The sequence below is a fragment of the Malaclemys terrapin genome, chromosome 9 (genome assembly GCF_027887155.1).
Source record: "Malaclemys terrapin pileata isolate rMalTer1 chromosome 9, rMalTer1.hap1, whole genome shotgun sequence".
Taxonomy (NCBI): domain Eukaryota; kingdom Metazoa; phylum Chordata; order Testudines; family Emydidae; genus Malaclemys; species Malaclemys terrapin.
The window spans coordinates 65,661,518-65,674,828 of NC_071513.1; the positions used below are offsets into that span (position 1 = coordinate 65,661,518).

Here is a 13,311-nt window from a genome sequence, read left to right on the forward strand (position 1 = left end):
CAGTTCAGTAAACCAATGAAGACATAGAATCCCCACTTATACCCTGGGCAACCCAAAAGAAGTCATTGCATAGGTGTAAGAGAAAGCAACATTTGTCCCCCTCTGTCTTCGTGAGGAGTTGCACTTTAGTTAAAAAATGCACTATTGGAAATTGTGTGGCCAGTTTTGTTTTGTTTTTAAATATAGAGACCAGAAAGTTGAAAAATTAAAACCAGCAAATGGCAGAATTCCAGACATCAATTATTTTCACAAATAAAGTTAATTCTCTAATTGTGTTCCTGGGAATATCTGGGAATATTTGTCCCTTAGCAGAAAGGGACAATATAGATGAAAGACAATTTAACCTCTGGCATCAACAGACAGCTGGTCTGACGTTGAGTTGTTCTGCATTGTTCATACCATTTGTCATCACTGAATGTAATTATAGGAAATATTATGAGTGATGTGCTGGTTGCAGAATCTCAGCATAAAGAAAGAAAGAACAGAGAAGGAAAGAATGTATTTAGTGGTGTGTAGGCAAATCTGTAGAGAAATTATTCCATTATTTTTTTCAGTTGTTCCAAGCGTGGCTACTATTGTTATAATAATCTGTGTCAGCATACTAGTCTTCATCATAGCCTTGGGCATCTACAGAGTTCGGACTTCTCATCAGCACAGCTCTACGGAAAATGAAGGAAGTAAAGAAAATGAAATGGATTGGGATGATTCTGCTCTAACCATTACTGTCAACCCCATGGAGGTACGCAAAAAAGCTGGATTGCCATGGCACTTCCAGGAGTTAGCATTTTGGGTGGTAGCTTGCTTAGTTACTGTTTTTAAAAAACACTTTAAAGATGGATTTATTTAGATTGCTACTTTGTTTGTTTGATCACTCTTCAAGGCAGGGTCTGTCTCTAACTATATGTATGTACAGCATCTAGCACAAATGATCCCCGATCTCAGTTGAGGCCTCTAGGCACGATTCCAATACAAATAATGATTATTATTATGATTATTATTTATTATTAATTATTATTTTATTTGTCATCCTGTATATGATTGTTGTTTGAAGGGATGGTGAAGAATTGACTTAAGGGGGAAAGGAGCATTGCCCTATCACTTCCTGCCCAGCACAGACACTTGCAATTTAAACCACCCACAACAATGCAATTCATCCATTTTAAAATGTGCTGATACCAAATATTGACAAACTGAAGGCAAGGGGCAATCCAGGGCAGAGGTTCAGAAAAGAGCAACAAAATTGAACACCTGTCCAGAGAAACTGACACATGATCAAAAGTTAAAAGAGCTAACTATAGGTAGTTTTGCTAAGCAATGAGTCATTTACCAATATTCCATTTTTTTTACAATAGCTTCAAGCTTTAGAATTTACCTGCTACTTTACTCTGCTCTATATATCCCATAATAATCAGGTAGCCATGTAAATTGCACTTTCCCAATATATTAGCAATTAGTTTCTGGAGCAATCCATTACATAGCTATTTTCATGGGTGTTACAGGAGGTATTAAACTATTGGTTCAATTGCTTTATGTTCCCCTAGCTAGGTTAATGAACAAGTCCTTTTCCTTCCCTGTATTTTATAACCTAATGTAGAAATATGAAGAGCCTCATCATGTAGAAGAGGAAAGTGAGGAGGAGGTGGAAGAGGAGGAGGAAGATACGACCAGTGATGAATCAGGTGACAGTGAAGAAGAGGAGGAAGAGGAGGAGGAGGAAGAAATTGGAAATGAGGGAGTCAAACAGAATGCCACCAGGCAACAGCAGTTGGAGTGGGATGATTCAACACTTCCTTACTAGAACCTGCCAGTCCCATTGCTCCTTTTGTAAACACCAATACAATTTATTTCTGAGACAAATTAATCTCTGTCTATGAATTAACTGACAGGATTTGAATTTATTGCCTAAAATAGATATAGTTCTATTACCCAAATTGATATAGTTGTATCAGTTGCTATTGATAGAATTGTCCCTTTCCTTACAATGCCTTGTGAAATACAGGGTACCAACTTTAATGTCCTCTATGGTAATGACACTAGTCTGGAGCTTGGTCTGTCAATTTATTCCCTCAATTTCCAGTTTCTGTTCCAAATAATCCAATAAAAGTCCTGTCACTCAATCCATAGAGGTTTTGCCTTTGCTATTTTTTCATACAGGAGAGATTTCAGCTTGTTATGATGATTATTTCTGTGGGTCCTAATAATTCTGTTGCCATTTGGCTTCACTTTATTGTGTGTCTAAAAAAAATCTGCCTTCCAATAAGAGCAGAGGTTTAGTGCTACAGGTGTCAAAGGCTGAATGCCATTTACCACCTCCTTCTTTTTTTTTGCCTTCTTGGACGTTAATTGCATTCTACAGAAGGATATTTAAGACTTCACATGTAGGGTGTATGTGAGAATAGGAATGGGTAATACATTTCTCTGCGAATGTGTCATGACCTTGAAGATAAAATCTTTATCCAGTCCACCTATTGAAACCTGACTACTATCATGTAAAACCCCCAGAAAATGAAACTTTTTTCTTTTGTTAACTTTCAAAGATCTTCTGCCCACAGATTAAATAATGTTATCTTATGTGAAACATAAATTCTAATTCAACTTGGTTTTGGCTGAAACCTGTGGGGCTGATCATTAGCCACAGATTCAGTAATTTGCTGCAAATCAGTGTTTTGTAATCTGCATTGTAAATCATTATCTTGATGCAGTATCTTACTGCAGTAACAGAAAATCAATGAACCCCAGTATACTCAAATTGCCTCTGGTTGGGACTTAGACAAGTACTTACATGTATGCATGAAAACAAAATCTAATCTTGGGGAAATGTTCCCTTCTGCCTGTAGAAAGACTGATTAAATGATGCCAGCTGGAATTTATGTCTGGCTTTATTCTATAAAATATCGTCCCCCATTTTTGCTATACTTTTATCAACCAAACAGTGGCACAGGAAAAAACTGACATAACCTAGACTCTCCAGCTCTCCTTTGCACCTACAATTGTCCTTTTTCTCCTCTTCCTGAACCCTTTATTTTTTGAGAAAAGGGGTCTATAAAATAAAACAGGCACAAGGAAAGATAAAACCACCTGGAACCAAAAGAAGTAAAAGAACAATTAGAGCTTGAGCAAGTATTAGTATAACGCAGCATATTTTTTCCTAAACACTGTTCAAAGAAAAAGTACACAAAATATGCTGTTAAGTCTGTTTTTGTTTTTTCCTCCTCCCTTTAATATCCTTTGCATCTTAAAAATGACATGAATAACAAATGAGGCAGCACTTCCTAGAGTAACTATTTTAATGTATAACAGACAAACCAATTGTCATGATAGTGAATGCTGCCCTGTGACTTTTCACCTGTTTCCAACACTCTTCTTTCCTTTAGATTTTGTTTGTTGGATTTTGCTTTTGTAATTTGCTGTTTGGAGTGAGCCATTCCTCCTATATTTTCTGTGTGCCCCCAAGAAGCTCAGTAGCAGTACAGTATGGAGTGTAACTGAGCAAAAAAGTATATGTGTAAATCTTTTCTTTGATAGGGTGCCATCACTCCATGCACAGTCATGGCACTTAATCCTGCAGGGGGCAACCCTTACTGACCCTGGGTTAATATGGATAACTTTCAGGGATGCCAGCTCTCTCACTACTTGGTATATTTCTTAAAGCCCCAGCTCTTACATTAACGTGAATACAGAAAATCTCAGCTTTCATTTTTTTAAACAATTTTAAACAATAAAAAGTTCTAGCTCTTATGATTGCAAAAAAAGATTGAAAATGTGACCCGAGTGGGCCCTACAAGTTTAAAATATTAGAAGGTAAATGAAGACAGTCCCAAATTTATTTATTTATTTATTTATTTATTATTATTTTTTAAATCATGGTTTTTAGATTGACCTCATGATTTTGGGGAGCCTGACTCATGATTTTTGACTGCTTGGTGTTGGCAATACAGAACTTTTCTCATGTGTTACTGTCCCATTTACTTGAGGGTGTAAGAACAGCCGGATTGGTCCCCTAATTTATTTTTATACTCACACTAATAGCAAGATGTTCTTTAGGCCACTCACTGTTTTGCATTCTAGATGGTGTATGTACAAACAACTCATTATTAAAATATATATATTGTGTTTTCTTCCTTCCAGAGTATGATGTAAGGAAATCTGGTGAAAAGGCATAATTCCTTTTTTTTTCAATAATAATATGAAGCAGGCCTTTCATTTGTGGTTATTTTCAGCACACAACTAAACAAAGCTTTCTGCTCAGACAGAAAGTAAAAATTAGAGATTTAAAAATCGATCTCAAAATTAAAATTGTATAGAAAAATTAAAAATCAACTTTTTTGTCAATGATTTTCACCATTCTTATGATTTAAAACAGCAACTTACAACGTTATTAATAGTCTAATTATTTTAAAACTTATTCATGACTTGATAATATATGAATATTCATTAAATATTTTGTTTATTGGATGCAAATCTATTCAGATCATGCTGGTACATTACAGAAGGAGCAAACATGAATAATTTTATATTCTATATTGTAAATATGTCTAATTTATAGAAGTAAGATGAAAAAAAGCAGAGCCTGTGTTATTGCTATATTGGTTTTACAAAATTGTAGTCTATACACTGAAATGTACTTATTTTAGGTTAATCATCTGAGTAGGTTATGAAGCATTTTTCATTCAAATGATCAGGAGGGGCATTTTTACAAAATTTAAGTGAGAACTGGATATTCCTTTATAAAATGCACACACATACAAAACATCACTCCAGTTTTCTGTAGCAATTGCCCAAAACACTGGAAAAGATTGTAAAATGACAGTGTGTTTTTACAGAATTTTTTTCATTATTTCATTTTTTTCCAAACATTTCTACAATATTTTTTTTTAGTTTCTTTTTAATTAATGAAAAGCAAAAATGTTTTGGTTTTCAAAAAGAATTTTCAATAAAAATATTTCACTTTTTCTGAAACCAAAACTAGATTTTTTTCCCCCCAAAGGTAGAAAATCTTTATGAAAGCCAGAGCACTTTTACTGAATTGTTTGTTTTGTTTTGTTTTCAGTTGCCATTTTTTTCCACCCAAAAATGGGGGGCAAAATTACTTTGATTGAAAAAGTATTTTTTGTCAAAAATATGCTTAGATTAAAAAATTTCAACCAGTTCTACAGCACACTAAAATGTACATAACTGTACTGGTTGATTAATGAAAAGTACTATATAATATTTCTTAATAGGGGCTCTCTGTTTCACTTCCTTAGAGATCTCTAAGTATATTTCCCCTCACCCTCAAGCTTATCACTTTGATCATGTGGCGGACTAGAGACTATATTTCATTCAAGGCCAGATTGTACCCAGATCTGAACAGGTTTGCGACAAGGAGAGTCTATACAAGGAGCATCTATGTATCTCCTATTAGAAGACAGGTAAAACTGTAATCTTCGCCCTCAGGAAGCTGTGTGGTGCCCACTCCCCAGCCCCTGCTGTACGAACTGTGTTGTACAACCTCTTAAAAGGGCAGTATAATATCCTTACTCTTTTGCACTCCCCTGAATAATCTGGCTCCCTGGGACATATCCCCTTACTCCAGATACAGATCTGGGCCATCAAGCCACACAAAAGTCCTCATTTTCCAGTAGCAAGTGTTAAAATGGACCCAGTCTTGTGACCCTTACTCAGCCAAACTCACCCTAATGTCATTAAGATGAGTTTTACTTTATTAAAAGCAGCAGAATTGGGCCCCAAAAGTCCCTGGAAAAACTGCAAAAGTGAGACCTTCTCATATGGCATCTGGCTGTTATGGGGATGGGGTGTTAAAAATGCCCTAAGATAGATACTTACATTTTCTCTTCTGACATTTTGAGGATAGAGGCAGGTTGGAAAAAGCTGAAAAATGTACTAATGCAAATTCAATCTAGTTGTACAATGTGTTATCTGAACTAATATTGCTGCTTATGTTCCTTTTCATGGTCAATAGCTCAGATTTCTTTTTTATTTCCACCCATACCACAGGTATTAGATCTCTACAAATGATTCTAAAGACATATGGCTGTTGAGATCAATATCAAGATGTACTGCACCAGCTGACACCAGTTCAAATAAGGGTTCATTAAATCTTAGTATTAACTAAAATAAAATGTTAGTGTTTGTTCTGAATATTCATTTATTCAAACAGATGATGCTATCTGGGAAATACACCATAGATCACAGAAATTAAGACATCTAGAAAGCATTTGATTGTTTAGAGAGAAGAGAAATACACGTCTTGAGGTCTTGATAATCTACAAGCCAGTAGAAATCCCATCCTCCCTACTATAGTACATAATTGCTGATTAGATTAAGCATACCTGTGCCGGTTGTTCATATGTTTATTGAAAATGACAATATAAACCTTGTAGCACAATTTAATTTTCATGTACCCAATTTGTAGGAATCTAGCTTGAGGGAAAGGAACCGAGTGCTGTAAATCTTGATGTCTAACACATGATTAACATCTTAGTTTTTCCAACTATAATTGTTTCACCTTTGTGGGGCATGTTTTTCCTTTAATGTTTTCTGTATAGTGGCTTTCTACTCCCCTTCCACAACGAGCCAATGTGGCAGAAGCAACAGCAAGAGAACTAAACTTTGGATAGGAAAGATACAAGAATGATACATTCATACAAATAGGATGAACACACTCAGTAGATTATCAGCTTTGTAATGATACTTTACAAGAGACCTTTTGCATGAAGCATTTTCCAATTACATTATATTCACACTCATTGGCATATTTTCATAAAATCATATGGCGTACACCAAAGCCTGAATGTCCACCAGAGACTCTGTCTCTGCACACCAGACATCATTAAAGTTCCAGATCCAACTGCTTTCCACTGAGGACCCCTTCAACCACTACCCCTCGGAAATCCGTGTCTAAGGACTGACAACAAAAGAACCCCCAGCTGACCTTGACTTCTATGCCCAGGCCCGACCTGCATAGAGCTTCGCAGGTGACTCCACTCATATCCCGCTTGTGAGGGAGAGCAATGACTGTGCTACACTCTGCACAGTCAGCATCAGTGCCTTGAATTGAACTCAAAACAAATAGGGAGCCAGCATGTTCTTTAAGAATTGCTATGTTTCCTGCGGTTAACAGTGTAAACACAGCAGGAACACAGTTATAAGCCAGAGTGGGCTAGGACCATTGCTGTAGAGTATTATAGTATTTTTAATAACGGAAATGGCATCCTGGAAAGAAGGATTGAATACAAGTCTGTGATCATGCTGGAATGGTTTAACTCTTCTTTTAGACCATACTAGCTGGAGGCATGATCCTTTTTGATTGGAGAGTGGCGGAAAGGCATCCTGTTGGACCGAGTTGTCCAAGAGACAACCGCTATTGTTACAGCACATTGCATCAAACCTGAGAAATATTTTTGCTAAAATAACATGTACCAGCAAAACTTCACCAGTGATGTCTAACAAGTCAACTAAGCTTCCTTGTTTCTGAATGACTAGCAAGCTGCTGTGTTTTATTATTCTGGAAAGGAGCCATGATGATTAAACAGAAATTAATAGAGCCTGAATTGCATAAAAACAGTTCATGTTCATTCCACAAAGTTCTTGACTGTAATTAAGGGTGAAAGATACCACAGAAAATACTTTTAAAAACCCACCACCATCTTATCTGAAGCTTCTGTTATATAACACGTAGAAAAATGACACAAGGATTTGTCAACTTTCTTACACAGGGATTATAAGAGTTTGCAATAGTCCTGGGGATTGAAAAAGTGGGTTGTGCGTGGACCTGATACGCAGTGTCTATTGGGAGGGAGTCTTTCTGTTGACTTCAATAGGTGTTGGAACAGGCCTCATGAGAACTTAGTTATTATAATTTTTATTTTTATATATTGATATTAATTACTGTAGGGGAAATAATAATTGTTTTGAAGTAATTTTATGCTCTCTAAAAAACCTTAACCCAGACTTGGGCTATTGAAACCTTGGTAGTAAATGCACATTTACAACAAAGTTAACTAAAGACCTTTTTTTTTTTTTTAACTTTCTTAATTTCTTTAGAGGTTTTACATTACCAACTGCAGATATAAGGACTCTATTAACTGCATACATGTTGGAGTGTGTGTGTCTACTAAGTGGGGGAGGAGGGACAGAGGAATGAATTTGCAATTATGTATGTTGTGTGATGACAACTTTTTTCTGGGCACAGTAGGCATAAATCCTGCCACAAACAAGGAAGAGAGAGAGAGAGAGAGTGTGTGTGTGCGAGAGAGAGTGTGTGTCCTTGGGCTATTCTCTTGTCCATTTTAATTGGATTTTCTGAAGAGGATATTTAATAAAAATACACTTAAAATACTAATAAAAATAAAGAGAAAGTATGTAATGCTAAAAGCTTATACTGATCCTGTAGAAAAAGGTAAACATTGGATGGAGGGGGAGGTTATTTATTGTTTTAAAAGGAATGTCTCGTGGATTTTTTTTTCCTTTTGTGGAAAATAAAAATTTGTGAGTACCACTGAAAATCTAGCAATCTATGAAGCTCTGAATACAGGGTGCTGGTCCCAGGGGAGTCCCTGAAGGTTCTATGACTCATCTGGCCTGATTCTCTTAACCCTGTACCTGCTGCAGTCATTTCCACTGTTACAAAATGAATGCAAAACAGTACAGTTCTGACTTGTTAGTGCTTTATACCCACACTGTATTCATTTTGCACTGATATAAATGGCTGCATGAGGTAGTGGACAATCAGCCCAGTGGACAATCAGTTTGCTTTCCCCCTCTCCCCTACACACATCCAGCCAGCTCCAGAAGACAGATGACTCCACTCATATCCTGCTTGTGAGGGAGAGCAATGACTGTGTTACACTCTGCACAGGACCCCAGCCCAAGATCTGGGTAGCCTAATGGAGAAGCACAGGGAGCCTTGCGCTTCTCAATTCCTTTGTGCAGCTCCCTGAAAGCAAGCGATAATCTAGCCCTTCGCTGCCTAAATATAGATTTAGACAATAAACTTTAGATGCCTGAGCTAGAAAATATTGGTCCCAATATGGGCCCAATTCTACAGTCCTAACTCAAGCAAAACTTCTATTGGGGCCAATAGGTACAGTATGGTAAGAATTTTTAGGGAAGAAGCATAAGTTTTTCATGTTTCTTTCACAGAAGTATGACTTTAATTTTGTCAGCTAAAATCTGATCTCATTTTAGGTGGCAAATTCTGTGACCTTTTTCAGATAGCAGAACCTGTCAGGCTGTGCAGTTTGTTATATGTCTGTAAAATGACATGGTGCATTCTTAGAAATATGTCTGAATATAGAGCAAATTTCTAATCCATTGGTTTTGGGTGGGATTTTCAAAAGAACTTAACCTTTCTATGGGAGTTGGACACCTAGCTTCTTTAGGCTCCTTTGACTATCTTATCCTTTATCAGACCTTTTGCTAAGTTGTGCAGGGCTTGATTATTTTTAAGGTTTTTTTTTTCCCCAATGTCTTTCCCCTTGCATTCCTTCCAGTATTAGAACACCATCTTGATTGAACAAATGGCTTACTCAGATGACTTTGACCATATTACTCACTAGAGTGAAGTTTCACACTAGAAACAAAACTAGTGATACATAATTCTCAATAGGCTGAAAAGAGTGAGGCCCTGTGGTGCTGGAAAAGATTATACTCTATAGAAAAGAATTCAGGCTAATGTTAGGTGAGCAATGTAGGAAACAGAGGATTAATATTTAAGAAATGAATAGTGAGTGGTGACACAGCAGAGATGAAAGTAAATAGTGGACACAGAGCTAGAGAGGGATATCAGGTTGGTGTGAAAGAGACGAGAAGTGGAGGCTCAAGGCCTCAAAGTATCAAACGGTGAGAGAATAGAAACATCTACTATAATCCTTTCTGGACTGACAGGTATCTGCAATTAGTAGTTTTAGGAAGGAAGCTGAATGTCAAATTGAGAGGTGTTCTGAGATGACAATACATATATTTCTGCTTAATATTTAATCATTCACAGCATGGAGGCTATTGTGGTAATGAACTAAAACTGAGTGATTTAGATTGGTTGCTGCTGCCCGTGGCTTGTTTGGTACATTAGTTACAATACGTCCAGCAGAGACAGGAAGGCAAAAGAACCATGACAAATGTGCCTGTGCTATGCCTGCATTGTGTGGGGAATGCCTTATGGTCAAAGTAGGTCTGCTCTGACTTGTGAGAATGCAAATTCTGTAGGTATTCACAGATAATTTTAATAACACAATCACTGAAAATTTTAATTAAGGGAAGATGCAGAGACATTTCAGTACTCAGATTTGTGTTAAGACATTTCAGAGAACTATGGAAAAAATCATGTTACATAAAGAACAGGGGGCACTGTATAAAGATTGCATTCAATAATACAAAGGTCTTAACTACTACATTAAACAGTTCTAGAGTTGCTACAGAGGTCCAAATATCCACTCATTTTGGGTGCTACAATTTTGAAAACCTGAGGAATAATTTTTTCCCCAGGGATATTGATTACCCACAATTCCAGGGGAAGCTGAAGATACTTTGCACCTCACAAAATAAGGCCCCTAAATGTCTTATGTTAGGCACCCAAAAACTGAGACATCAAAAATAAGTGGTCTCTTCTGAAAATGTTTGAAATGGCTCTGCTACAATGTATATACTGCACCATCACAATCTGAGTAATATCAGTTAGCACCTAATTGGCAATTCAGTAGTTCAAAAAATAAGAACAGCATTGACAAAAGAGCATGGATTTGAAGTGGATCGTTGCTTTAGAGAGTAACAGACACTCAAGTGATTCCTGTTGATATACGTGGCCCTGTACAAAGATACCAAACTGTAGGAAAGAGAGAAAAATACCAAAATGTTTAAAGGTTACTTTTAGAACATATATTAGCTCATCAAATCTTAGATATAGAAATTAGACTAGCTGGACTATTTTTTCCCATCTTCTATCATCCTAGCAGTGCAGGATTGTTCCTTATAATATATTTTCTAATGCTTCCCCTCCCCTGAGTTTAGTTTTTGAAATGATTCTAAGGCTGGGGCTTCCATGGGAGACAGTTTCAGAGTCTAATAGAATTCATCATTAGGAAGCTTTTCCTGGTATTCAGTTTAAATTCGTCTTTTCTTAATTTTCCCCCATTACTCTTAGTTACACCCTCTTAACCTAAGCTAAATCAATCTTCTCCCTAACTATTATTTATACCCTTCACATATTTGTAGATGGTTATCATGTTTCTTCCATTGGTCATTTATTAGACAAGTCATTCACAGTTCTTTTAATTATGTCTCTTTATTCATGGTCTTCAACCCCTAGATAATTTTTGTTGACTTTTTTATGAAGTTCTATTTACCACAAAACCTAAAAAAAAAAACCCAATATTTCCCTTTATTACTTATGGTCAGTTCACTAAGTGCTGTGTACTACTGTGTAGTCATCTCAGAGATTAAACAAATACAAAACCTATAATGAAACTCTCTTTTAACAAGCTAGACAGTAACAGAGGGATAATCTCTGATACTACTATATATAAATAGAGAGAGCCAGATATGAACTTGACAGAGTCTCTCTTCATATCAATGTGTATTTGACACAAGACTGAAAGAGTCAGGAGGCAAGGTTAAGCAGTTGTAGCTTGTCACAACTTAGACTGTGAAATATAAAGAAAGGCATCGTTGGTGCACATGATTGTTATTAAACACTCTAATTTGTAAAAGGGATGAAATAAATATCCTGCCCTCTGAACAATAACGGTCAAGAGTTGTCATTACTGGTGCATGGTTATTATTTCTTTGAGACATTAAAACTTTCATCCATCCATGTGATTTGATTGGCTGAATGTGCTTGGTTCTGTAGATGAGTACTTGAGGTTGCTCCCTCTGTAGTAAGTACTGTAGTGAAATGGAGCGCTGGGACACTACAACTGGCCCAAATCTGTACATATGGCATAATAATTGTATGGTTATTTTTCAGCCATGGAACATGCAACTCCCTGTTCTCTGGTTTGGAGTTATTAGCCAATCAGAGTCAAGTGTTGTGTATAATCACCATGGGCCAAATTATGCCTGGCTCTTATTTGGGTCTTCAGGGGAGAAGGCAGGGCACAAGGAGTGTTTCCTCCCACCCCAACCTTGTGTGACCCAGTTGAAGAAAAGGGTCTGTGTTCAGGGGAGAGTAGAGATTGCTGTATCCCCTCTTCTCCAGGCACATATGGAGCTCCAATAGAGGCAGAGAGGAGGGGGTGGAACCATGCCTCCCCCATTATGATCTGTGGTGTGAAATGGGGAAGCAGAGAGCACCCCATAAAGGCTACAATAGTGGATTCACACCCCATTGGTTGCTTGGGAGGTCAGGGTGGCATTGTGCCCAGTGAAGCAGAAGGCCTTCTACTGTTCATCTGGGTGTGAAGTGGCTCTGTTCTTCCCCTGGTGCAGGTCTGTCCCTAACAGGCAGGATCTAGCCATGGGTGGTCCTTATGCAGTGAAAGTGCAAATCACCTCCAGCTATTATATTTCCCACAGCTGCTATTGGCTTCAGAATTCCCAAGTTACAACAAACATGGTCACTTTTAGAGCTGGCTGGAAAATGGTAAGCAAATTCTCAACGGTATTTGTTTTCATTTTCCAGTTTCTTATGACTCTTCATCCCATCTGACCCCCACAGATTAAATACAATTTAAAAAGGATTAATTTTATTGGATGAGGGGTTGTAAGTGGAAAAGAGGGGAGGAACAGCGAAGAATGGGGTTAACTGGGATGCATGGATAGGTTGAGAGGAAAAGTTCAGGCATCTGTGCTTGTTGTGGGCATTTTTTATTCAGATATAACAATGTAGTTATGCAAATCATACCTATATGCTAATCAGAGTGCAGGATTTTGCATAACCAGGAGATAACCACACATATTGAGTTCAATATCCCTTTTCTCTAATTGGCTGACTGGGTCAGTTCATTTCACTATATTTAATATTCTCTATAGTCACTATATTTCATAATAACTGGATAGTGGAAAAGATAACCTTTCCTTGTTGGAAAATGCACTTTTTTGCATAAAACTTTTAATTTGCAAGATTTGTTTCCATATTGGTGCATTAGTTCTTGTTTGTAAGCAATAATTCTAGCCAGTAGCAATTTTTTTCCAGTTTTGGGAGGTTTCCTAGCAGTTAGACAATTTAATCTCTGTGTAACTGTGACCATATTTGTAGGCAATATGGAATATACCAGATGGGATATTAATGAGTCAGACGCATATTGTATGATTGTTCTAAGCCTTTTATTATGTCTCAAACAATATCTTCAGCATAGGAGAGATGCTCATTATATT

The 13,311-nt window shown here is 37.0% G+C and overlaps 1 protein-coding gene across 3 annotated transcripts in view; it reads left to right on the forward strand.

Annotated features, from left to right (window-relative positions):
• Positions 1-7,829, forward strand: part of CLSTN2 (calsyntenin 2) — a 683,850-nt gene extending 676,021 nt beyond the window's left edge. For 2 of the 3 annotated variants that reach the window (XM_054040098.1, XM_054040099.1), the window contains exons 16-17: positions 555-739; positions 1,595-4,113. In XM_054040098.1, coding sequence (XP_053896073.1) covers positions 555-739; positions 1,595-1,798 — 389 coding nt within the window. In that variant the 3' untranslated portion in view covers positions 1,799-4,113. Of the gene's footprint in view, positions 1-554; positions 740-1,594; positions 4,114-5,997 lie in introns of those variants that run through there. The other variant, XM_054040100.1, reaches the window with a different exon arrangement.
• The last annotated feature ends 5,482 nt before the right edge of the window (positions 7,830-13,311 follow it).